This window comes from Cottoperca gobio, chromosome 20 (genome assembly GCF_900634415.1).
Source record: "Cottoperca gobio chromosome 20, fCotGob3.1, whole genome shotgun sequence".
In the NCBI taxonomy this organism is placed as follows: domain Eukaryota; kingdom Metazoa; phylum Chordata; class Actinopteri; order Perciformes; family Bovichtidae; genus Cottoperca; species Cottoperca gobio.
In genome coordinates, this window is record NC_041374.1 from 2278668 (window position 1) to 2302543 (window position 23876).

General features: G+C 42.2%; 1 protein-coding gene across 1 annotated transcript in view; it reads left to right on the forward strand.

Annotated features, from left to right (window-relative positions):
- Positions 1 to 1381: 1381 nt before the first annotated feature.
- Positions 1382 to 23876, forward strand: part of atp8a2 (ATPase phospholipid transporting 8A2) — a 44097-nt gene continuing 21602 nt past the window's right edge. Inside the window, exons 1-24 of the mRNA XM_029458224.1 lie at positions 1382 to 1634; positions 4176 to 4283; positions 8920 to 9097; positions 11681 to 11780; positions 12506 to 12604; positions 12730 to 12775; positions 13008 to 13048; positions 15794 to 15867; positions 16363 to 16432; positions 16715 to 16842; positions 17148 to 17259; positions 17630 to 17798; positions 17917 to 18044; positions 18142 to 18219; positions 18328 to 18416; positions 18665 to 18709; positions 18914 to 18986; positions 19074 to 19262; positions 19343 to 19392; positions 19469 to 19538; positions 19628 to 19712; positions 20298 to 20437; positions 21344 to 21482; positions 22150 to 22214. Coding sequence (XP_029314084.1) covers positions 1592 to 1634; positions 4176 to 4283; positions 8920 to 9097; positions 11681 to 11780; positions 12506 to 12604; positions 12730 to 12775; positions 13008 to 13048; positions 15794 to 15867; positions 16363 to 16432; positions 16715 to 16842; positions 17148 to 17259; positions 17630 to 17798; positions 17917 to 18044; positions 18142 to 18219; positions 18328 to 18416; positions 18665 to 18709; positions 18914 to 18986; positions 19074 to 19262; positions 19343 to 19392; positions 19469 to 19538; positions 19628 to 19712; positions 20298 to 20437; positions 21344 to 21482; positions 22150 to 22214 — 2319 coding nt within the window. The 5' untranslated portion in view covers positions 1382 to 1591. The remainder of the gene's footprint in view (positions 1635 to 4175; positions 4284 to 8919; positions 9098 to 11680; positions 11781 to 12505; positions 12605 to 12729; positions 12776 to 13007; positions 13049 to 15793; positions 15868 to 16362; positions 16433 to 16714; positions 16843 to 17147; positions 17260 to 17629; positions 17799 to 17916; positions 18045 to 18141; positions 18220 to 18327; positions 18417 to 18664; positions 18710 to 18913; positions 18987 to 19073; positions 19263 to 19342; positions 19393 to 19468; positions 19539 to 19627; positions 19713 to 20297; positions 20438 to 21343; positions 21483 to 22149; positions 22215 to 23876) is intronic.

A 23876-nucleotide genomic window follows, 5' to 3' on the forward strand; every position in this document is an offset into this window, starting at 1 on the left:
CTCAGAATGTGGAGTAACGGTTTTCCTTTGCCGCTCGTGTCCACCAAGTTTAGGTCAACGGCAGTTGAACTTACTTTAGTTACTTACTTAAATATTAAATGACCCATTGTTCCTCTCACAAATGACAAGTTACATTTCTAAACAAAATGCACCCGTAATTCAACACACAGCCCATCGACTGACCTGTAACGTTAGCTTAAGGTGGCAAACGTAGCTAGCTACTGTTAGCAAACTTGAGCTAACGTTACCTCGATGTTGCTGTGTGGCTACCTGTTGAGTATTGCGTCAATAGACGACCTAAGTTAAAGACCTCTAATTTAACTGCTGCTACTGTAAAATAAATGTCTATTTCTTTGAGCCATATTTCAGTTTCCTCAGAAGCTAATTGTTTCATAAAATGGAAATACGAAAATCTTTTACGCTATATTTATTCATTTAAAAAACACAGCTTTATTTCAATCTTTGTGCCTAGGGGCTGGTGCGCGCACGCGTCACATCATACGATGCGCGACCCCGTGGCTCAATGAATGGGCACCAAAACCGACAAGAAAGCAAGATACAGGGCCGGAAGTTTGACAATTGTTTTTCAAAATAAAGGTTAACAGCTAATTTCTTAATAATGTGAATCATACTGTTGAACTTACTTGGTAAATGCAGGGCTGAAACTAGCAATTATTTTCATTATACATTAATATACCTCTTATTTTCTCAATTAATAATTGTGTTTACAAAATCAAAGAATATAAAACAATCTCTTTATAATTTTCTAAACTACAAGTTGACCTCTTATTATTTTTCATGACAAATATATGAAAGGATTAATTGACTCAATTATCTAAACATATCCTAATAAATGTTTCTGTTATTTGATTGAATTAATTCAGCTGCAGTTTAATGTGACTAAGAACAAAACAGTATCTAAAATAGCAGGACATCAGAAATAGTATAACTAGCTTCCATGTTATACAAAAACCGAGATATGTGATGATCATAAGGGGGATACATTTTGATACATGACCATTTTAAAAACTTATTTTTGCTTAAAGTAAATACAAAATATAGATCTAATTGTGGGATATTTGAACACACATTTGTAAAAACATCACAATGACACCTTTACATGCCAGTTTCCTCTAGCCTGTAAAGCTTTTCTGTGCTTGGCACCATATTTTGTATTTACTTTAATGAAATATCTTGAAAATGTAATCTGGGTGAACAGACTGAACCTAATCCTATATACAATTGTACTGCTGCATGTTTAAACTGCGAAACGGATCTTATCGGGTAAAACTCGTATTTTTTAAATCATTACACTTAAGATTGATCCCATTCCCTTTGTCAAGCGTACTTTATTTTGAAAGCTTTAAACGGGAAGTAGCTCATTCCTCATTCCGTGTGATTCGATGCTGACCGAAGCTGCCCTCTTCAACATTACCTCCGGCGTCTATCCGAGAAATAATGATCACTGAGCAGCAGCGGCCACAGACTGGGCCCGGAGCAGCATTCCCCTGCTCTGTCGGTGAGCCATGAGCATGCCACCGCTCCGTCCTCCTCCTCCCAGCCTCACCGACACTCGTTCACCCCCAGCAAGATGTATTTCAACCGGAGAGCCAAGAAGATACACAGTGAGGGAGGTAAGCTAAAAAACAACAACAACAAACACCGTATTTATTCGTTGCTTGATGGAGGTTTCGCCCGTCGCGTAAGCTGGGATCTGATACTGTAATATTGTGTTTATCTCAGTGTTGACAACAGGCCTGTAAATTATAGAGGATATAGCGGCCTGTATATAATCGTGCGTATTTGATATGTGCTTGGCATAATAACGGGGATTGGTGTTGTCAGGGACTGCGGCATGCATGTGACTTGCTGTACCGGTATTTATCCTCCAGTCTCGCTCACTTTTTGGCACCGGTTGGGGATGCAAGGGCAAGCAGACTGCAGGTGCCTGCTTCAGGTAGCACCGTATGCCCTTTATATAAATGAGCATTTTTATACAAATAAGTTGAGGGATCAGTGCTGTGCCCTAACTTCACAAAATGATAACAACATATATATTCTTGATAGGATGAATGTAAGTCAATTGTGTGACCTTATCACTCTCAATGTGATGTATTGTATTTCCCATGGCATCAATATGCTATTATATAATTGTGTTGTAACAGCCTCTTGTATCTGGACCTCCTGAATCGCATCATATGGGATATTTTCGTATGGATTGACAAGCCTAAATTATTCCATATTAAATATTAGAAAGTTATTTTGCTTTTCAAACGTAAACTCCAAGCTGCTATAGATCATTACAAGAACAGCCTATTACCTCGCTGATTTAAAATCCATGTGACCGCCTAAAGAGCACTCCATACTCTGAGCCCCTCTGGAAATGAATCTCACCTGACCTGAAGACCATCCACATCCAGAGCCTGCATTTACAATACAGGTTTTTACACATGTAATGGGAAGAGATGGTTCAGGCTATTACACAAAGTACCTGTCTGCTAGATTCTGTATGAACCAAGGCTGTTAATTGAATCCCCCATGGCAAACTGTATTGTGAGGGCTATATTCTCACTTTTTGGGTAGTAGTAGTTGGAGAGAGGATGGGGATGTTTAAACACAAAGCTGCATCGAATGATTTCACACATCACAAACGCACGTTGGATTGGATTGTCCTGGAAGAGAGGAGCATGTGTTTGTCTCATCCAGTGGCTTTTAATAGTGACTGGCACAATAATGTTGCGTGTGTGTGTGTGTGTGTGTGTTTGTGTTTGTGTACTGTATGTGGCTGCATGCCTCATGCAGCTTCCAGAAATAGAAAGCAGGGCAAATAGTGAGCAGAGATGAGAGCCAACTGGGACACGCTGTCTTCAGGCCTGAGTTTCTCAGATATTTATTTGTTAAAAGAATACACCACTGGATCTATTGAAGCTGGGGCAGCACATTTTTTTTTTACCAGAAGACAGGTCAAAGGTTAAAAGCCTTCGGGACCAGCTTCAGAAGGTAGAAGCATACATTTTTGACAGTATGGTTACAAAAAATGACATAACTCACTTTTAGCCATTATTTTAGAATTTTCTGTTTAGAATATCCAATCGCCTCACAGATGAGTCACTTGACTGTTCTCAGTTGTTAGTTTTGTATATGTATATTATGCGATATTGACCTATCCATGCGGCAGAGCTTCAGTTATGACATTTCTTCTTGTTTGTATCGGAGCAATTAATTTGGGATTTTCAGTAACTAGTGGAGACTTTTTTGGTTGCTGGGGTCTAAAAGTTGTAAGAGTGTCACTGCCATATTTAAAGCATAGGATGGGTGTGGAGGGGTAGTATTTACATGTGTTCCCTCCTGGATTCACATTGCTGCCTTCACTGTAATCTCTTGGAGCCTGACCTCCTGATTCTTTGCTCCAATTAGCAAGCTTCCAGCTGGCCATGTCCCTGGTGATTACGTCTGCAGTTACCAATCTGTCACATTTACTCAAACACTCCACACACAAAGTAATCATTCTATTTATTAGTACTTAAGAAGACCATAAATAACCGGTGCAACAAACTCCGACCAACATTTGAGTATTTTGTCATGTTTCTGATAGCACCTTTTACACATAAGTACTCACAAACACATAGCAACCACACAATGTTTGAGAAAGCACATTACACTGTCGGGGAAAATATGAAGCTATACAAACTGTAAAGAAGATGTCTTACAGTTTTTGCAGATAGTCTCTGAAAGCCTTCAGAATGTGTGTTTTAAATGTAAGGGCACATCTTATCCCTGTGTTGATACGTCTAGTTTATGCGAGTCATGCAGTCCAGCCAACTGTCAACAATACGTCTGTTTTGGAAAGATAATGACTGGTCGTCATGGCTGCCAAGCTTGCAAAGATGCCATTTGGGAGATAGAGATGCCTAATAAATTACAGCAATGCTGTATTTACAAAAGTTGGACACAGGGGGGCACTCCTGCTCAAGCTACAAGGTTTAGGTCAAGTCAATCTTTCATAGGCAGGCATGAATCTCATCTCACTAATAATGCATCCAGTGACGGGCACAGACAAACAAATTTACAATTCAGTCATTGACACATAGACGTATTGTGTGCGTTATGTGTATATTGACATCTTGTCTTGTGTGTGTTGTTTTCTCCTGCCGCGGCCTCTCTGGCGCCCACAGAACAGTTAGTGTTGACCACCATTAGGCAGGAGGCTTCTGAACTGCAGGACCCAGGCGAGGGTGCCAGCGCTACCATGCGTGCCTGCCTCACAGACAGGTTTGACAAAAGTGAGTTTGCTCGAATTAGACTGGATGACGCCCCATTTGTTTCCGGAGTCCTAAGGTGCATGTGGCCATGCGCAACAGCTAAGAGCAGGTGTCTCTTAACCCCCGGCCCTCAAGAGCTACAATGTCTAGTTACTTACTGGAGTATCTCGGGTTTTTATCTGAAACGGTTCATGATATTACTGCTGTGGACCCTGAATAATCCGTAGCTCCTTGGGGCCTGGAGTATAGAAAAGGAATTAAACCTTTCACTGCATGTGCTTTAAGACAGTGGCGTGGCCACTCATGTCAGACCATGCTGATGAAGACCGATTGATATGCACCTCAAGCAAAACTTTCAATATCAACACATTTGCATGCTGTAGAACACAATACATGCACGTGTGTGGACATGGCATGCCTGAATAGAGCATGTACATGAACACTGCTGCATGCGTGTATGACACATAAGTGACTGAGCTGGATTTAGAGAGGGAATAAGGGAGTAGAAGCATGTTGAATTGCATGTTTTCTGGCATTAAAAGATGTATATTCATGTGTGTGTATGTGTGAGAGAGAGAGAGAGAGAGAGAGAGACCCCATAAAACAGTGTCAATGTGTGTATGTATATGTAAATATGCACACATTAGTGTTATGTGTATTTGTGTGTGTGCTGCACTCTCACCTGTAGGATTATCAGGTTTTGGATTAGCAGCAAGTGAAGTTGCAGAGCAGACACAGAGGGGATTATCATGCTCGTTCACTTGGCTTGTAAGAGGCTTTCTAGCCTTACTTCCGACTCTGTTACGGTGGCAAATGGACCCACTGGAAACGCTTGAGGTTAGGTCAACCAGGACCTGCGAATAGGGCCTGCGGGTCAGGAGACCAGGACGGCCATGGGACGTAGAAGTCACCCAGACAGACGACGCTCTGTTGGTAATGCTTTTCTAATCACACAGCAGGATTGTGGGTTGACATGTGGGGGGAGATATTTGATGTTTTTTTAATTGTATTGAAGTTACTGAAATAAGTGAGGTGGTTGTGATTCAATGTTTAGCTCAAGAACTCTTTGGCGGGACCTGTGGCTGTTACGGGATTAAAACCTGAGACCTTGCTGTTACGGGGAAATGACTTTGCGGCCATGTTGCCAACTGAGGAAAACTAAATGTGCTGGGATAAAATAGGCACAGTTTATGCAAAATACTCCAAAGTGTAATTGCATTTAAAATGTTTTGACAGTTTTTCAGATAACAAAAATGTGGAAATGGACATTATTTGTACTCCGTTGGGGGTTGGAGTGCTTCAACAGCTGGGGATAATTGTAGCTACTCTACTATAACTGCTGTTTCCTTTCTGGTTCATATGAGCTCTGGGGTAGGTGTTTGGAAGATTTGAAGTGCAATAAACATTATTGAATTAAAGTGTAAGCATCTCCAAAAGCTATATTTGTGCCATTTAAAAAAAACAAACAAAAAAAAACAATTCCGTCGTGCTAATTGACACGGCCGCTGAGGGAGACAGTGGTGTAGTGGAGGTTTCTTGAATAAAGACTGGGTGGCAGCACCAAGGCACAGCGTCTGGTGAAATATGCTCTGCCATACTGGAAAATGTAGATGAATTATGCAGCCTGTCTCTATCCATTATTCAGTAGCTAGCTTGCTTTTTAACATTGAAACTTTGGCTCCACTTCAGGGCAAATTTGGCTTAGCCCAAAAAATAAAGTTAATACTCCATATTTAAGATATTATAAAGCTTGAGATCAAGTGACATCTTCTAATTATATGTATTATGGATTTAATTGTCTGCATTTTCAGACTGCATCGCCCTTGTTCTGCTTCCTGGAACAGGTGATGTTATGTGCCCACTGTGTAAAATGTGTTTGCTTTAATAGGCTTCTAATGACACAGGTATTCACTTTACGTAGATAGTAAAGGGGCTATTAAGCTTCTCTACATAATGGACGGATGTTTGGCTTATTAATGCATAGGGTTGTTTTGAAGAAGTGGGACATGCCTTGTTTATAACTCACCAACCAAATGGGTAGCTGGCAGTGTCTTGTTAGCAGGGTATGAGATCAGAGTGTTTGTTAAGGGCGGATCAGTCTAGTCTTACCTGTTCTGGATGCAGGTTATCAGACCTATGGTACCTGTCGGGCAAGTCTGGGTGCTTCATGTGTAATTGACCTGGCTGTGCTCTGTTTGAGTTTTCTGCTGACTCATCACTGGCGCATCGGTAATGAGTTACGGAGGTGACCGCTTCTCCTCCATCAGATATGAGTAACCGAGGCATTGATCTTCTGAAGCTGAAGTGGGCTGCTGAGAAAGGCATTATTGACCTGCTTGGAAAGGTAGAGTCTAGAGGGGTTAACGGTGGAGGTAAGGGTGGCGAGAAGTACAGTAGCTCCGCAAGAACAGAAATAAGCAACAAGGTATAGTAAAAAGACGATGAGTAAATGATAAAAGGTATAAAAAGACAAGATGATTTATTTGTGATAGGGAATGTAAATAATGACTACAGGTCACACAGTGTACATCACGTTTCACTACCTTTAACCTTCTATCATCCTTAATCATTTCCTTACAATCACTTGCTATCTTCATTGACCCCAGTGCCCTTTGCAGTGTGGAGTGCAGGGCTGTGATAGTGACTTACAGCGCTGTTATAACCCAGTCAGAGCTCTAGAGATGAGGGATAATAGGCTACTTATTATCCTTTTGCTTGGATAGACTTTGACCCTTGCTCTCTGCCTTGTGCAGACACTTTGTGGGCTGCTCTGGTATAGCACTTTACTAAGGTTGGGTATTTTTTAACAGTGTTTATCAGTGTAATTTATCAGCGTAATAGCACATCCAGTAGATAAACCCGGCAGTTTTTTGTCTGGCTCGCTTTACAATTCTTCGCCTACTTTAGAACAACAGGCTTGAGTGGAATATAATGAAATTTTGGTTATTGAGGGGAGAGAATGGCCCGGATTGTAGTGCTGCAGAAATAGAGTTTCAGGACTCCGGAAATTCAATCTGCTAAACCCTGGCCGTGCTTATTCGTTTCTAAATTATTTATGCAATTAGTCTGTTGTTGTTTTAACTTACAGCCTCACTCACAGACAGCCACACAATGCACAGATACTAGCACACACAAATAAGAATTACAATATTTCCATAACACAGCTCAGAATATTATCAGAATGGAAAGGATTCTGTGGCTTACCTGTGGCTTTCCAAATAAACGCACTCTAGATTCTTATATTTGATCTCATTACTGGAGATGCAGTCTAACACATAATCTATCTGCATCTATGCAAACTAATGAGAAAGTTGTGAAGATCAGAAACCTCCACTGAATGGACACTGCTGATGCACAGGCATTCAAATAAAGAGAACGCGACGTGAAGAGATCTCCGGATGGATGATTCCTGCCTCGTGGATGTCATTTGACCCGTCTGTCTGACCACAAGATCTTAAGGAGATATCAGGCTTCTGGCCCTTTAAAAGCTGAGCCCAGGCTTTGCCCCTCCGCAGCATTGAAGGAGCTCCATATGGCTTCCTCTTGTTGTCCGCACTGGCAGCAGTGAGTCCCTCGCCATCAAATTGGAGGGAGGAGATCGTTCAAATCGCGCCCGATAAAGGCTTGTCGAGGCGGCAGGTGACCAGATGACACGGCTGCGGAGCTTGGCGGGACAGTATCTTTCACCAGGGCCGGGAACGTACTCTTAGCAAGGCCGAAGGAGGAGCGAGGGAGGCACGGGCGTGCTGCATCTGTCCTCGCCCAGGTTCGCCGTTATTGTACCAGCTGAGTAAACTGTGATGTCCAGACCTGTTTGCATTGCTCTCAGTTCCCCACAATTTCCCCGCAGAACTATACATAGTGTCACGTCATTAGGCGCACTCGAGGATGAAAAATGTCCCGCTCCTGGAGCTCATGCGGGGGTGAATGAGCTGAGATCACGATGCCTGAAAATGGTTGGAGATGACAAAGCCAGGCGGGCGGGGAGGCAGGGAGTCTGCAGAAGAAGCGTGTTGCACCCTCTTCTGTCACTTTTTATGTATTTGTATAATTGGTGCCTGCAGCTTAATGATAGCCGCGGCGTGCAGCGGGTCTTCTTCTGTGTTACATATGGACAAGTTGACGTGCTGATATAACAGACAAACTCGGTGTGTTTGTTCACCATTGTGCATCCCTCAGCACATCCATTATACACGGGGGGTCCCGTGGGCGTCGCGAAACGCGCGTGTGTGTGCATTGACGGTACCTGCATAATAATACTGAAAGACAAGAGCGGTGTTTATAACGGGAAACGTTATTGAAGCGACCCCGCTGGCTTCAGCATACATCAGCATAGAGTAGCCTCTAGTACTAATTGGTCGCCTTCGCTTTTGAACGGTAAACCACGTCTCTCTCTCTCTCTCTCTCTCTCTCTCTCTCTCTCTCTCTCTCTCTCTCTCTCTCTCTCTCTCTCTCTCTCTGTGTCTGCCTCTCTCTCTGCCTCTCTGTGTGTCTCACTACCTCTCTCTGCCTCTCTCTCTGTGTCTGTCTCTCTTGCTCTGCCTCTCTCTCTGCCTCTCTGTGTGTCTCACTACCTCTCTCTGCCTCTCTCTCTGTGTCTGTCTCTCTTGCTCTGCCTCTCTGTGTGTCTCACTACCTCTCACTCGCACTCACTCAGCCTCGCCTCTCTCCCATCAATCCAACGGTGCAGGACCTGCTTGCTCGTCTGGCGGTTACCGCAAGGCAGATGATGAGATGTCCGGGACCACATCCCAGGCGGATCCCGTAGACGGCACCGCAAGGACGGTGCTGCTCAACCGGCAACAGAATACCAAGTTCTGCGACAACCACGTCAGGTAGGTGTCACTGTGGACTTTTACAGACTGCACGTTTTACTATGATGGAAGTTCTGATACTTTTTGTTTCGTTTTGTGTTTGTTCAGAGAGGGTAATAAGATCATCTTGAGTATATTAACTTCAATTTACGTTATTTGCCTGCCTGAGATCAGAGTGCAGGGTCTGTGTCTTACTAAAGGACACTCCAGCATTGTGAATATTTGCTCAGAGGGGCCGATGTTGTCAGGTTGAAGGACAGCCTGTTACAGCCTGTTCATATGTTTTTCTTCCTGGCATGCCATGTGCGACAAGTAGACTTTGGACCACTGAGAACACACTTTTTTCTCTCTTAAACATTTCTCTTTTAGTTTTGCCTTAAATCACAGGTGAAACTTTATTGATAACGCTATTTAATAAATCACCTATTAAGTTGCAACTCTTCTGATGTATGTCTCTGCCTGAAGTCCACTTGAGAGTCTTGGCTTAACAACTTTACATAACCGTGTTGCTAAATCAATAAGTCCAAATGAATATTTAAGGCTGCCAATGAAAGTAAAGTAACTTAGCTGTGTCTGATTTCTCGAACCTTGGAGGTGTAATTTTCATAGTCATGACTTTCTGTGGTATGAAGTGGACTTCAAGTCTTGGACCACACTTCAAAAGAGTATCATTATTTCACATATTGAGCTGATGTGTATTGGTGGCCCCCTCTGGTTCAACAGTTGACATCTGGGTGAATTGGCTGTACAAGCGGCTAGTAGATTTGCATTACTCACCAGCCAAAAAACAATCGTTATCTATTGATCTATTTGAACATAAAACAAAAAAGTAAATGTTGCACCCTGTAGGCAGGGCCAAACGTCACGTACTATTGGTTTGGTTGAGGTCATAAATACTAAATCGCAGTCAGACAAACTGTATTTAGAGTTTATATTCAGAGAGACTGCAATTCAATTTGTCCGATACCATTTACTTTTTTTATTATTCCTATTTGTATGTACTAAATGTGCCTGGCGGCATAGGGAGAACTAGGCTCAATTCTGTGATTTGAAGGCTTGTTGTTGACATTCAGTGGTCAGCCATCACTGTCAGGAGATTTAATTTCACTTTTTAAGAGAGCCTATTTCAGCTCCACGAATAAGATTAAGGTGAGTGCCCTCTGGTTCATCTCATTGGATCACGTGTGGTGTTCTGCCCCTCGTTGCATGCTGATTGGACAGTCAAGAGCACTCTGATGTCCCTGTGTTCCTGTAACTCTTTAGTTTATGTTTGAAAGGTTCAATAGCATTATTGATTTTTTTTAGAGATCAAAGCCTTGTAGCTTTTATCTGTGTACTCAACTCTCCTCCCATTTCCCAAGGCAGCAAAGTCATCTGCTCTATTATTCTTAGAAAAATACATAAAAATAATATAATTAAATAATGTTTAGCTGAACCACTTATGTTCTATTCTATTGATACTTCAAAAATTCAATCAAACTTGTACAGCATTTAAAACGGTTCAATTATTTTACAAACGCTTTTGTTTGTCTTCGAGGGATTACCCCTTCTCTGACTTCAGCCCCGTGTGTTCCTTTGGCCTATATGAAGAACAAAGACTTTTTTGTATTTAAAAAAAAAATATGACACACAGCAGCAGGAGTGCTTCACCCCTGCAGCTAACAGCTGCTAACACAGCCAACAAGTTGGACATCTATAGTATGAAGAAGTGTGCGTGTGCGTGTGCGTGTGCGTGTGTGGAATCTGATATCTGATATCACTTGTCTTTGATTAGATTAAGGCAGTTTTATCTGCTGGATCATTGGTGTAGTATCACTAACTCTGAGGTATCCAGAGCATCACGGTCACGACACAGAGTGTGTGTGCGACAGACTAACAGCTGTTGCTACTCTGGTTTGTGTGTAATGTCCTGCTCTTTGTAGTTTTGTGTCTGGTGTGAGTGAGGCAGATGGAAAAAGTGGATACGGGTTCATCTCCTAGGAGATTCTGAACTGTGATGGAAGGGTATCTTTTCCCATTCAGTGCATGCACTTGATGCACTCACAAACACAAACACTCATTATCTATTAAACAAAGACCATTGCAGAAGCTCTTATTTTCACTCAGGCAACACAGGAAAAAAACAAAGCTGGACTTGAAGGTTGACTTTATTAATTTTTTTATTTTTAGCTCCTCGAAAAGCTCTTAGCTCCTTGCTATAACAACGCTAATCAATACAGTTGTCCAATCAATACAGTTGATTGGCAGACCAGTCGAGGTAGCCAAGGCTTTTTGTACCAATTTTATGGGTAGCTGGGTCGTAATGTAGATTGCTGGATTTAAACTATTCACCTATTTATAAGTGTGATGTGTGTGCACCCCATAATGTCTCTGTTTGCCCTCTGGGCCAAAATTGAGTGTTTATAATAGATTTTTCAAGTGCTGCAATATTAAAACCCAAATGGCGTTTGTTATTCAGCCTGCTGTTTGAGTGCGTCAGGTGAAATGTATTTACATTGGCACACAATTTATGCATGAATCCTACTAATGCACTACCTGGCTCTGCCTCCATCTGTCTGAATGTAAACAAAGTGTGAACTCTCCTCTCCTTGTCTTCTCCTTCAGTACCACCAAGTATGGGGTTCTCACCTTCCTTCCCCGGTTCCTGTATGAGCAGATCAGGCGGGCTGCCAACGCCTTCTTCCTGTTCATCGCACTCATGCAGGTAACCCCCACGCACTCAACAGTAACAGTGATCGCCGCTGTGTGCCGTTTGCCTTTAGTTTGATTCTGTGGCCCACACACGCTTTAGAGGACACATCCTGAAAAGCCTGTTTTAAAATATTCCAGGATTACTTCAGGCCCGGCTGTTTTTGAAAACCTTAGTTATGGATTATTGAGAGTTGTTTTCTAGATGGCAAAAGTTAAGATTTCGTACATTACATAGCCAGAAGGAACAGAATACAAGATAATTATGAATCATGAATATTTCACAATTGAGTCGCACCACAGACTAGTGTCAGAATTAATATCAATACATATTTATTAGATATTACTAAAGTACACATTTGCTAAATTAAATAGTTTTTATTCATTATCCCCACAACCTTTTATATTCCTATGCAATTTGTGACTTCTTTTAAACTGGAAACATTTGATCATAATCCCTAATCCCACTCTGTAGTGGCTACCAATAGTTCTTCCTAATGGATGTTGGGAGAAGATGGGGCCCTTTTTTCCTCTTTGTGAACCTCATGAAAGGTTGCACTGCCTTCCATCATGCTAAACATGGTCATCAAAGATTCATTATATACAGTACGCTCATTATTCTACACTTCCTCGTCTAAAGTTGTTCTGAAGATGTAGTGGTGCCATTATGGATGATTTAAGATACTCAACACTCGCTATCAGCAATGATCTTTGAGTGCTGCCTCTCTTGACTCTTATCAGCAAATTCCTGATGTATCACCGACTGGTCGCTACACCACACTGGTCCCACTCATCTTCATCCTCACTGTGGCCGGGATCAAAGAGATCATAGAGGACTATGTGAGTGCCAAAGTACCACCTGCTATATCAGCGGAAATGACTACCTTTTTTAAAAAACTTTAAAGTATAGGTGAAAGGGACACCATATCTTAAAAGCTAATTTGTCTTCATCTGGGTCTTTACAGAAACGACACAAAGCAGACAACACAGTAAACAAGAAGACGACAACAGGTATCGTCTGCGTGTCTGTACTTGTTCATCTGCTTCAACTGTCTGTGCGCTTTTCCATGAGTGTGCGTGTGTCTATTTGTGCGGGTTTTGTTTTCCTTTCATGGCTGAGTGAATGGCTGTTGTCTGTCACTCACTATAGTGCAGGCCCCAGACAAAAAGTTTAGTCACTATGAATACTGTATGAGTGCTGCTCTATAGGCTGACTGATGGCTGTGTTGTCCTTGTCTCTCAGTGCTGCGGACCGGAGCCTGGCAGACGATCATCTGGAAACAGGTATCGCTATCATCACAGACTTCATCTTTGTTGCTCTCTCACCCATCACTCCCGTGCTTTGCCTGTCCCTCTACCTCACTCAGTTTTACAATTGAGTTTAATACTTTATTGGCATGAATGACGTAAAATGATACTGTAAGAAGCATCTAAGAAGTGCAAGCTTGAAAGATGCATTACAGTAAAAGCACAAACATTACAATAATAAGGTAGCTATAAGGTAAGAAATACTGCAAACGGAGAAACTGTAATAAAATGATGGTCTAGTTTTGTAAAATTGGGGATTAACATATCAAATTTCTCGGCTTATTTTAAGTTATTCAATATTGTCTCCTTTTGGTTTCCGGCATTTCTTGTGTTCCACCTTTTTGTGGCTGGACTGTAGTCACTCAGTCTGTGTTTAGTCAGGATCTGTCGGTGCTTTGGATCCCTGACAGTAAAAGGATACTCTTCCAATTAGTATTGACATTTTAGTGCCAGATAACAAGTGAGTTAGTGGGTGATTTGTCCAATATTCCCCCTACGCACGTCTTGTTAGTTGAATTATTAGGTTTTCTGCAGTTCATCTGAGCTTTTCCTCCAACGAACTCTCTGTTTCAACAGTACAATCCATGTTCGCTGTGTTCATTTCACTTTTCTTGTTCAACAAATACCCGTTTTCTCAAGTCTCTATGTCAGGGGTCGGGAACCTATGGCTCTTTCGATGACGAGATGACGAGATATGGCTCGCAGACAATTTTGAGCTGACATTTTTTAACATGATTAACAAGTAATATATAATTATACTGTGTCATTTAAAGTAAAACATGTAGCAGCAGATTTTGTTTTAGTTCTCCCCTCTCCTTTCCTCCGCTCCGTCTCTGACTGTAACTATGTGTGTGCGTGTATGTGTGTGCGTGTGTGTGCGTGTGTGTGTATGTGTGTGTAGGGGGCGGAGCCCTGCCCTTTGCGAAACAGCTGAGGAGAAACTGCGCAAAGCAAGCAGTAGACCAGGGGTGTCAAACTCAATCACAGAGAGGGCCAACATTAAGGCATCATTTCGGGGGTGAAGCTTGGAAACTGTGCAGCGCCCACAGAGTCACACTTTGCCTTGAGTGTGTCGTTACACTGGAGGTCAATCAGCTCCATGTTCACATGTGCTGTTTCCACGTGAACTGCAAACGGATTGCTGAGCAGTTCATGCGCAGTCGGGAACACAGCGGTGGAGATGTTTGTCAGTGTTTGGAAACACGTAGTGACCAAAGTTTCCTTCTGCATCAGAGTCTCCCACAGGCAGCTCCGCTTGGAACGCTGTCACTGCATCATACATGTCCGTGATCACACTGGCCCTGAAGCTGCAGGTTTAACAGTGAGATGCTTCGTTATGTCGCACAAATAGGCCAGCTCACATCGACCCAGAGATCTGTGCTGTGTTTCCCTTTGCTTCCAAAAACGGCCAGATTTCCTCACGCAACTCGAAAAATCTATTCAGCACTTTCCCTCGACTGAACCATCGCACCGCCATGTTCAGAATGTATCTCCTCAGGAAGTGTCACGGTGCTTATTACATGTTCCATCTCCAGAGCTTTACAACACAGCGCTTCCTGGTGTATGATGCGGTGATACACCGTCAGCTCACCTGCACAGTTCTCCCGCTGCATCTTCTCCCGCATCCTGCACTAATCCGCTCTTTTCATCACATCGCAGGCTCCGTCTGTCGTCAGACCCGTCAGTTTGTCCTGGGACAGTTTGTCCTGGGACAGTTTCATTTCTCACACATTTAGATACTTCCTCGAATATGTATTTTCCCGTGGTTGTGCCATGCATTGATTTAATTACCAAAACCGGCGGGCCAGTGATGATAGAGAAATTATATTTTCTCGCGGGCCGGATATAATTGTGGCCTTGAGTTTGACACCTGTGCAGTAGACACAGAAATGTGCACATAAATTAGATAAATAACTTAAGTGGGGTTCCGTTGGGGGGGGGGGGGGTTAACACTGATAGCGCTTTTAGTACTCGGAGACGTGATTTACTTAAAACTCAATTTTATTAAATATATGGCTCTCAAGGAAATACATTTAAAAATATTTGGCTTTTATGGCTCTCCATGCCAAAAAGGTTCCCGACCCCTGCTCTATGTGGTCTTTATCTTGAATGTACTCATTAACTGACTCACGCTGTGTACAGTCTTGCTCCAGCAGGTCAAATCAAATCAAACTTGAATCCTTGTTTTGTGGTGTAGAGCAGGAATGTAGCCCCCTTGTTATTCAGGGTCAGAAAAGGTGAAGGAATTTGTTCCAGCTGCTAACTCAATAATGTCCATGTTAAAGAGAGATGGTGACGAGTAGTTTTCCTGAAACTCAGTTATAAAATGTCATCGGAAGTTTTGTTAGGTTAATATTAAATGGCTTCCTTTTTCTCCTCCTCTGCTCTGTAATCTACATGCTTGTAATCTGTGTATCTTATTCTTGTCTGCCTCTGTTGCAGCTTAATCGAAAGAGTTAAAAGCTATGCTGTGCTCACTGCCACTTTATCTCAAGTCTTCCGCTCTCTCTATTGGCTGCCTCTCAGTTGGTTACTAATTAACATGCCTTTTGTTTCCTCTCTCTGTCTCCCTCCCTTACCCTCCCTTACCCTCCCTTACCCTCCCTTACCCCTCCTACTACCCCTCCTACCACCCCTCACCCTCTGCCTCAACGCTCCTCTTTTTCTTTCTCTCCACCTTTTTTCTCTCACGCTGTTGCACTGCTGCGTCCCGGCCACAAGGTGGCAGTAGGAGACATAGTGAAGGTGACCAATGGCCAGCATCTTCCAGCTGACATAGTTATTGTGTCCTCCAGGTCAGCCTCTCTGTGTGTGTGTGTGTGTGTGTGTGTGTGTGTGTGTGTGTGTGTGTGTGTGTGTGTGTGCGTGTGCGTGTGCGTGCTTGCGCTGTACGTACGTGTGTGCATTTGTCTGTTAGTATATGTGTTCTAACCATTTGGTGTGTGTTATGTTACTACTTTTTTAACTTGTAATTGGATTGTTGTCATTATCAATTTGTTTACTAGTCTATTGATTATTTATTTATTTGGTATACAGAATATAATAATGATAACTTAAATTAAAAGAACCTGACATACTGTCCCAAAACCGTTCAAATTTAGAATTGTATGAAAGGAAGCAAATATTTATATTTGAGAAGCCAATGTTTATTATTATTATTATTATTATTATTATTATTATTATTATTATTATTATTATTATTATTAATATTAATACTACTAACAATTGAAATAATTTCAATAAAGTTATTTGAGTTTAGCACTCAATGTTTTGATGATTCTCCTCCACAGCGAGCCGCAGGCCATGTGTTACACCGAGACCTCCAACCTGGATGGAGAAACCAACCTGAAGATCAGACAGGTATGACACCGGAGCAAATCTGTTTTTTAGATTTCCATGGATTCTGCACATATTTAGGTTTTAGTAGAGAGCATGCATTGTTTGAGAAACCTCTAATACGTGTTACAGTTGGGATGCAAATTAATAAAAGATGTGGAAAGATGTTGGCATTAGCTTTTAGGACTTTGTATCAAAGGAATCTTTACTTCCTTTTAATCCTTTGCTGTACTTTGTGTTAATCCTGTTCAGTAAAAATGCTCCCTCAATAAACCTTTCTTGACTTGTCATGATTATTTTTCCCAGGGTCTCTCGATCACGGCTACTTTTCAGAGCTTGGAGGATTTGGTTGCGATGTCTGGTCGTTTGGAGTGCGAAGGCCCCAACAGACACCTGTATGACTTCACTGGCACACTGCGGCTGGAGAACCTGAAGTGAGACAAACGCACACCTGATCAGTAATTGACAATAGCAAGTGTATTGTTGTTTTAACTTATAATTCAATAGTATTGAAAAAGCATCTTTGTGTAAAACAGACCTGGTCAAAACAGCAGGATTAAACATTATTAGTTTTAGAGTCCATTCCAGCACATAAGAGATACAATTTAATTTTTTATAAATCAAGAATTTGAGACAAAGTAAAGCTTGAGAAGTGACTTGAATGAAGAACGCTTCAGTTGTACTCATTTGCATTCATTTATCATGTTTTCTTACTGATTTCCTCCCTTGTTCTCCTCAGTCCAGCTCCCCTGGGTCCAGACCAGGTGTTGCTGCGCGGCGCCCAGCTCAGAAACACACAGTGGGTTGTGGGAATTGTAGTCTACACTGGCCATGACTCCAAACTGATGCAGGTAAATCCAGCTTCTTGTCTGAATTCAGTAAATTGTGTATAATGGGTGAAAAATCCTGCTTTCAAAACAAGTTTAATTTTGATATTATTTAAATAACTGGAATGTTTTTTACTTATGAACTTCAGACGAATAATTAATAGCTTTTAACTGAGTGACACATTGATAACTGGGAGCACATCCAAGTCCCAGTGTTTGGATTGCCGACAGATCGTGTATGACAGATTTAATTAGTGAAGCATAAGTGTTGAAAGGCTGCTGTAAGTCACTTCTTCCCAGAGAAACCATTGTAACTCAATGACACTGCCCTCATCCAGCACCGTCTTGATGCAAGTGTCTTTGTGTTGTATTCATTGACCTCTCTACCTGCCAGAACTCCACCAAGGCACCACTGAAGCGCTCTAATGTGGAGCGGGTGACCAACATGCAGATCCTGGTCTTGTTTGGCATCCTGCTGGTTATGGCCCTGATTAGCTCTGTGGGCGCCGCCATCTGGAACAAAGAACATACTGAAGAATCCTGCTGGTACCTGTCCCGGGCTGGTGAGAACACACACACACATGCCACATTTCACAACCGTTAACTTGAGTCTGCTAACCGTAACAAATGAACACACAATTTAAGGGTCAGTAAATAAGTGAATATTGTGTGTTTGCGCAGGTGACATCTCCACTAACTTTGCATATAACCTGCTGACGTTCATCATCCTGTACAACAACCTGATCCCCATCAGCCTGCTGGTCACTCTGGAGGTGGTCAAGTTCACACAGGCCCTCTTCATCAACTGGGTAAGATCCATGTTTTGTTATGCATGCTTTCAAATGAACTTACTGTAAGTCGTCAAATAATCCTCATCACTTTGCTCACATTTTGTTTTCCCCTCAGGACATGGAGATGTATTACGCAGAGACAGACACACCGGCCATGGCTCGAACGTCCAATCTTAATGAAGAACTGGGCCAGGTCAGTTCCTCCCCCTACTCTGTGGTTTTATGATGGAATGTCCAAAGTTCCCATTACATACGTACTCAATTAAACGCATGTTAAAATGCGTGTGTCTGTCTTTTCCAGGTGAAGTATCTCTTTTCCGACAAAACAGGAACTCTGACCTGTAACATCATGAACTTCAAGAAGTGTACCATTGCAGGAATTACATATGGGTCAGTCATCTCTCTTTTTTTTTTAAAGGAGTCACCTACGAAAAGAAAATGAGCTCAGAATGTTACTAAATGCACATTAGCACTGAGAAACGTTTCGATCTCTAATTGTTAAACTAATTCATGTCTCAGACGAATCACAAGCTGTTATTTATTTATTTGATTAAACTCTTTCACGCTGAATAAATTGAACTAACCAACTCCTCAACTGATTGATTCCTTTTCCAATACAACCTCATTAATCACTGCAGGCACTTCCCTGACCTTGATTGTGATCGTTCAATGGAGGACTTCAGGTCAGTGACCTTCTCATCTGGCTTCGCCTTTCTCACATTCTTTTCTCCATTTTAAGCTCTGCATGTTTTGAGAAATTAATGTAGTATGTATACTTTCAAGCTCACCTATCGTAGCCTGCAATGCTATTTGAATGCCAAAATATATATGTTTTTACACAATATTAGAATAACTCGTGCCATAAATGCCTTGTTCTTGTTTCACAGCAATCTGCCTGCCAACAGCAATAACTCTACAGAATTTGACGACCCAGCTCTCATCCAAAACATCGAGACACATGTAGGTGTTCTCTTTTTGAAGCAAATCCATTATGCCCAAAAAATGACTAGAGGATGCTGTTAAAAACCTTGTCCACTCTGTATTCAGCCTACATCACCTCAGATCTGTGAGTTCCTGACAATGATGGCTGTGTGCCACACGGTGGTCCCAGAGCGGGAGGAAGACAAGATCATTTACCAGGCCTCTTCGCCAGATGAAGGAGCGCTGGTCAAAGGAGCCAAAGGGCTCGGCTTTGTCTTTACTGCAAGAACCCCGCATTCAGTCATAATCGAAGCTGTAAGTGTGTATCTGTGTGTTTTACTGCAGTAAGAGCTGCTTTTTGGAGTTAGGAGCTGACATTGTGTTGTTTATTCCAGAGAGGAAAAGAGATGAGCTATGAGCTACTGAATGTGCTGGAGTTTTCCAGGTAATCCTCCTATAAATTACTCTTTAATATAAGACTGTAGTGTGTTTTGAAACTAAACCCACTACTTCCTTCACAGTAACCGCAAACGCATGTCTGTGGTGGTCAGAACCCCCAACGGGAGGCTACGGCTGTACTGCAAAGGAGCTGTACGTTATCTCATTGTAACTTTAATTCAGCTCTCCAAAAATGTCTTTTGATTTATTTTTTATTGATGCTTATTTTCTTGTTTTTACAGGATAATGTCATTTTTGAGCGTCTGACTGAGGCATCCCAGTACAAAGAATCAACTAATGCTCATCTGGAACAGTTTGCTACTGAAGGTAAGAACAAAACAAGAGAGGAAGAAAAAGCTTCACTGGGGATCTAAAACATACAGGACCTTACATTTAGTTAAGAAACAAACATTTTTTAATTGCATGACAGATACGCATCTTAAAAGAAAAACAAGCTTAAATAAGGTAATCATAAATCATGTAGTCCCCCTGCATAAGTAAATAATATATACATAAATAGCAGCATTGTGTGAGTCTGTTCTTTCTTGCATTATATTTCCTGTATTTTTAAAATCAGGCTCTATTTCTCATTTCTCTACCACGATCGCTGGACAGTCACTCGTGTGAAGATATTCACGATTATCCCAATAATGGAAATGTATCTTCAACTTATTGTGAGTGTTTTTGTTGCGATCCCATCACTGGTCTCAGGACTAATCTAAATGTAGTGTCAGTCCTTGACATTACTTGGTCCCACTTCTGGTTGAAGCTTAAATGAGAACCACCTTTCCTGAGGGTCTTCAATTCTATCTGCTTCTCAGCATTGGAGCCCTCACTTCCAGTTAGAAACCAGTTAGTCTATTCTCCATGATCACACTCATCGATCATCTTATCCCCCTCCCATCCATCCAGGACTGAGGACTCTGTGTTTTGCCTATGTGGACCTGGAGGAAGACGCCTACCAGGAGTGGCTGACAGAATACAATCGTGTCAGCACTGTGCTCAAAGACCGCGCTCAGAAACTAGAGGAGTGTTACGAACTACTGGAAAAGGTAAACGCATCTCTGTCTCTGTCCTGATGTGTAGTGTTGTTCCCCAACCTTGTGTGAGATGTCTTGAAATCAAAGCAGAGGCAGAGAAAATTCTTCATGTCCGCCAGCAGGTGGCAGAGTGGCTCCACTGATTCCCACACTGCAGTAAACGCTATACTCCTTCATTGCTCATCACGTCTGTAAATTGCAATATGCAGTCAGATTTCCCTTTCTTAAATTGTTTGTCTTTTCTTTTAGTAGAATGTAAAGACGGGTACTGCTCCTTTCTAAAAGGATGACCTCGCAGTCTTGTATTTGTTGACCAGAAAGATGACACTGATTGGGGAATAAGGGAACAAAGATCAGAGATTTCAGATGAGAGGATATTCAGAAGAGAGTTGTACTAATAGGTGGTAAAACCAAGGATTTAGAGTAGAGAGTCTAGGTGAGAAAAGTAAGTGAAGAGGGGGGAAAAAAGAGGAAGCAGGAGGAGGGGAGCTCAGACTGGGAGACCACAAGGGTAATTACCCGCACCAGCCTGCCAAAAGCCCCATAAAACTGGAGTCAACAACACAGTAGTGTTAACTTGTGTGTCTGTGCGAGTGTTTGTGTGTGCGTCCGAGTGTGTCTAATGAGGGTACACATGCATTTAAATGCTGAACAAATTAAAGCAAGGGGGGAAAGGTAATGGGTTACTTCTTGGCACGAAGACACACAGTTGGTACAGAGGTTTAAAATGAGCTGCTCTACCAACTGAACTCGCTGGCGTCGTCCTCTAACTAGATATGGATGATGTTCTCTGGAGAGAAAGGGGCCTCACGTACAGGCTGGGATGTTTGGCTTAATCTGCTGCCTAAAGATGATTTATTTTAACCCACATATTTAGTTATCACTGTCTCCTCATCTGTTTTTCTGTTCCACCAACAGAACTTACTGCTGTTGGGCGCCACAGCCATAGAGGACCGTCTGCAGGCTGGCGTGCCAGAGACCATCGCCACTCTGATGAGGGCCGACATCAAGATCTGGGTCCTCACCGGAGACAAGCAGGAGACTGCCATCAACATAGGTGAGAGTAAAGCATTAAAAATTAACACCAATAGCAAATATGTGAACTTTCCTCAATCAGTTGGAATGTAAGCTGCGAGGATGCTGTCACTGGAAGTCCCCTTGTCACTGCAGCCTGATGTGTAGCAGTGTAGGAAACTGGATGTATTGTGAAGTTAATTAAATCATGGCTAGAAGAATAGCGGGCATTATGTGGGCTGTGCAATGCCAGACTTGTCTACAATCTAAAGTAAAATGTGCCAGTGGCCAGTGTAAGTAGGGTAGAAGAGACTCTCTTGGCAGTTTATGGAGGAAGTTTTTGGCAGGATGTTCACAAAAACAACACTTAGAAATAGAAAGAAAATGCAGTTTAAGAGTGAGGACACCCTCAGACTGTACTGTCACTAACTGTCGTTTATGTTTCACACACATTTTTATATATAACTGCTCGCTTCACCTCATATTCAGAACAGTTTTGCCGTTTAATTGGTAAATGATGTAGTTGAAGTATGCATAACACACTACAATAGAGACGATGGTGGCCGAAGGCTGATGCAGGAGAACGGAGTCAGATAGCTGTGAGAGAATGAATATGATTTTCGTAAATCCAATTGCACATGAAACCAGTTTTTTACCAGTGTTTTGGGTTTGAGTAAATTTAATCTCTCTCACCTTCCTCTGTTTCTCAGGTTACTCCTGTCGTCTGGTGACACACGGCATGTCTCTCGTCATCGTCAACGAGGACTCCCTAGATGTGAGTCTTCTTCTTCCTACCGTCCTCCTTCATTCCCTCTGTGTACACTTTGTACAGTAGTGTGTGTGTGTGTGTGTGTGTGTGTGTGTACAGGAGGGGGGGGTTATGTGGTGGGGTCTTAAGCAGCTTACTCTGGGAACTAAGGTGTGGTCCACAGCCAGATTGGTGGGTGGGGCTCTTTGTGTGCTCACAGGTGCAGGTAATTAAAGTCTCTGGTGTCCCTTTAGAGAAAGGGCTGAAAAGAGACAAGTAGTGAAGCATCACTTCTTTCCATCTCTGTCTCTCTCTCTCTCTCTCTCTCTCTGTCTCTGTCTCTGTCTCTTTCTCTTTCTCTCCCCCCCCCCCCTCTCTCTCTCTCTTTCACAACATTCACACACAACCTGTCTACCACCGATCACACACTCTTCTCACACTGTCTCCGTCTCTCTATCTAACCTATTTCTAGCTAAATGGCAGCACGATGCACAGACTATATATATGTTCACATGTACGTTTGTTCCTGTTGCTATTTATAGTGTCTGAGATCTCTAGATTAGATTTATACCCCTGAGTTATGCGTTCTTTGAATTCAGTTTCATGTGTGACTGCTTAACCTAAGAGGCTTTATTACTGTCATGTGTCTCGGTGTCTGTCTCTCTTTCACACACTCACACACTCTGCCTGACTCCCACATGTGTGTTTGCACTCAAACACATATATACACACACACATGCACAATCACAGTGTGTTCACTTTAACAGAGTTTGTTTATATGTGAGACTGGGGAGATTATGGCTCATAAAGTTTAAGCGTCGGAACTGTGTGTGTATGCTAGTGTGTATCTGTGTTTGTGTGTGAGCGCCTGTTTGTGGGCTCAAAAAAGGATTTTATGAGTCATAGCACGATCAACACGACATTAGAAACATCTATGTGGCTAACATTGCGTCCAATTGGAATCCTCTGTGAAAGGATTTTCATATTTGTGATTCAATTAAAATGTAGTTGCACAACTTCACACTAAAGTGTTGGGATTTTACGTTCACATGCATCAAAATGTTGTCTGGCTGGTCAAAAGCCAGACGGTGCAAGTCCACTTAGACGCTGAGTAAACGGAGCTGGACAGGGTGAACATTTAATGTCAAGGTAATACGGGCGCTTTAGCCTCTGCAATTATTACAAGAGGGTGAAAGATAATACAGTTAGCACTGTAAGTGGATCATTGTTAATATGGTTTGTTAGCAGCCTGTCTTCCATGTTTTTTCACATATTGTACTCTTCGGTAAACAGTTCAGTCTGATTGCTCTCTGAGTCAGAGGATGAAACATTTGGCTCTAAAAGGTGACATGTCCCTGCCGTTATTGCTATAATACATATTTGAAATTCTTGTCTATCGGCTTTAATTGCAGCCAAAGGGAATGTTATACCTATCGTCCTTGGGAAATTCTTCTACAGAGATTACACATAGACGCAGGTAGATCCAATAGCACATAAGACCTATAAAGTTCTGTAGCAATAAAGGATTTCAGCCTTTGCTGTGAGGTGCCGTCTAATGAGGAGACTTCCAGTATAAACAAAACGACGGGTGGGATGGTGGCTGAGCAAGTGATCAAGGGAACAAGCCATGACTGGCTCGACTTAACACTCAGTATGACTAGAATTATGCAAACTTTAAACAACTTGGTG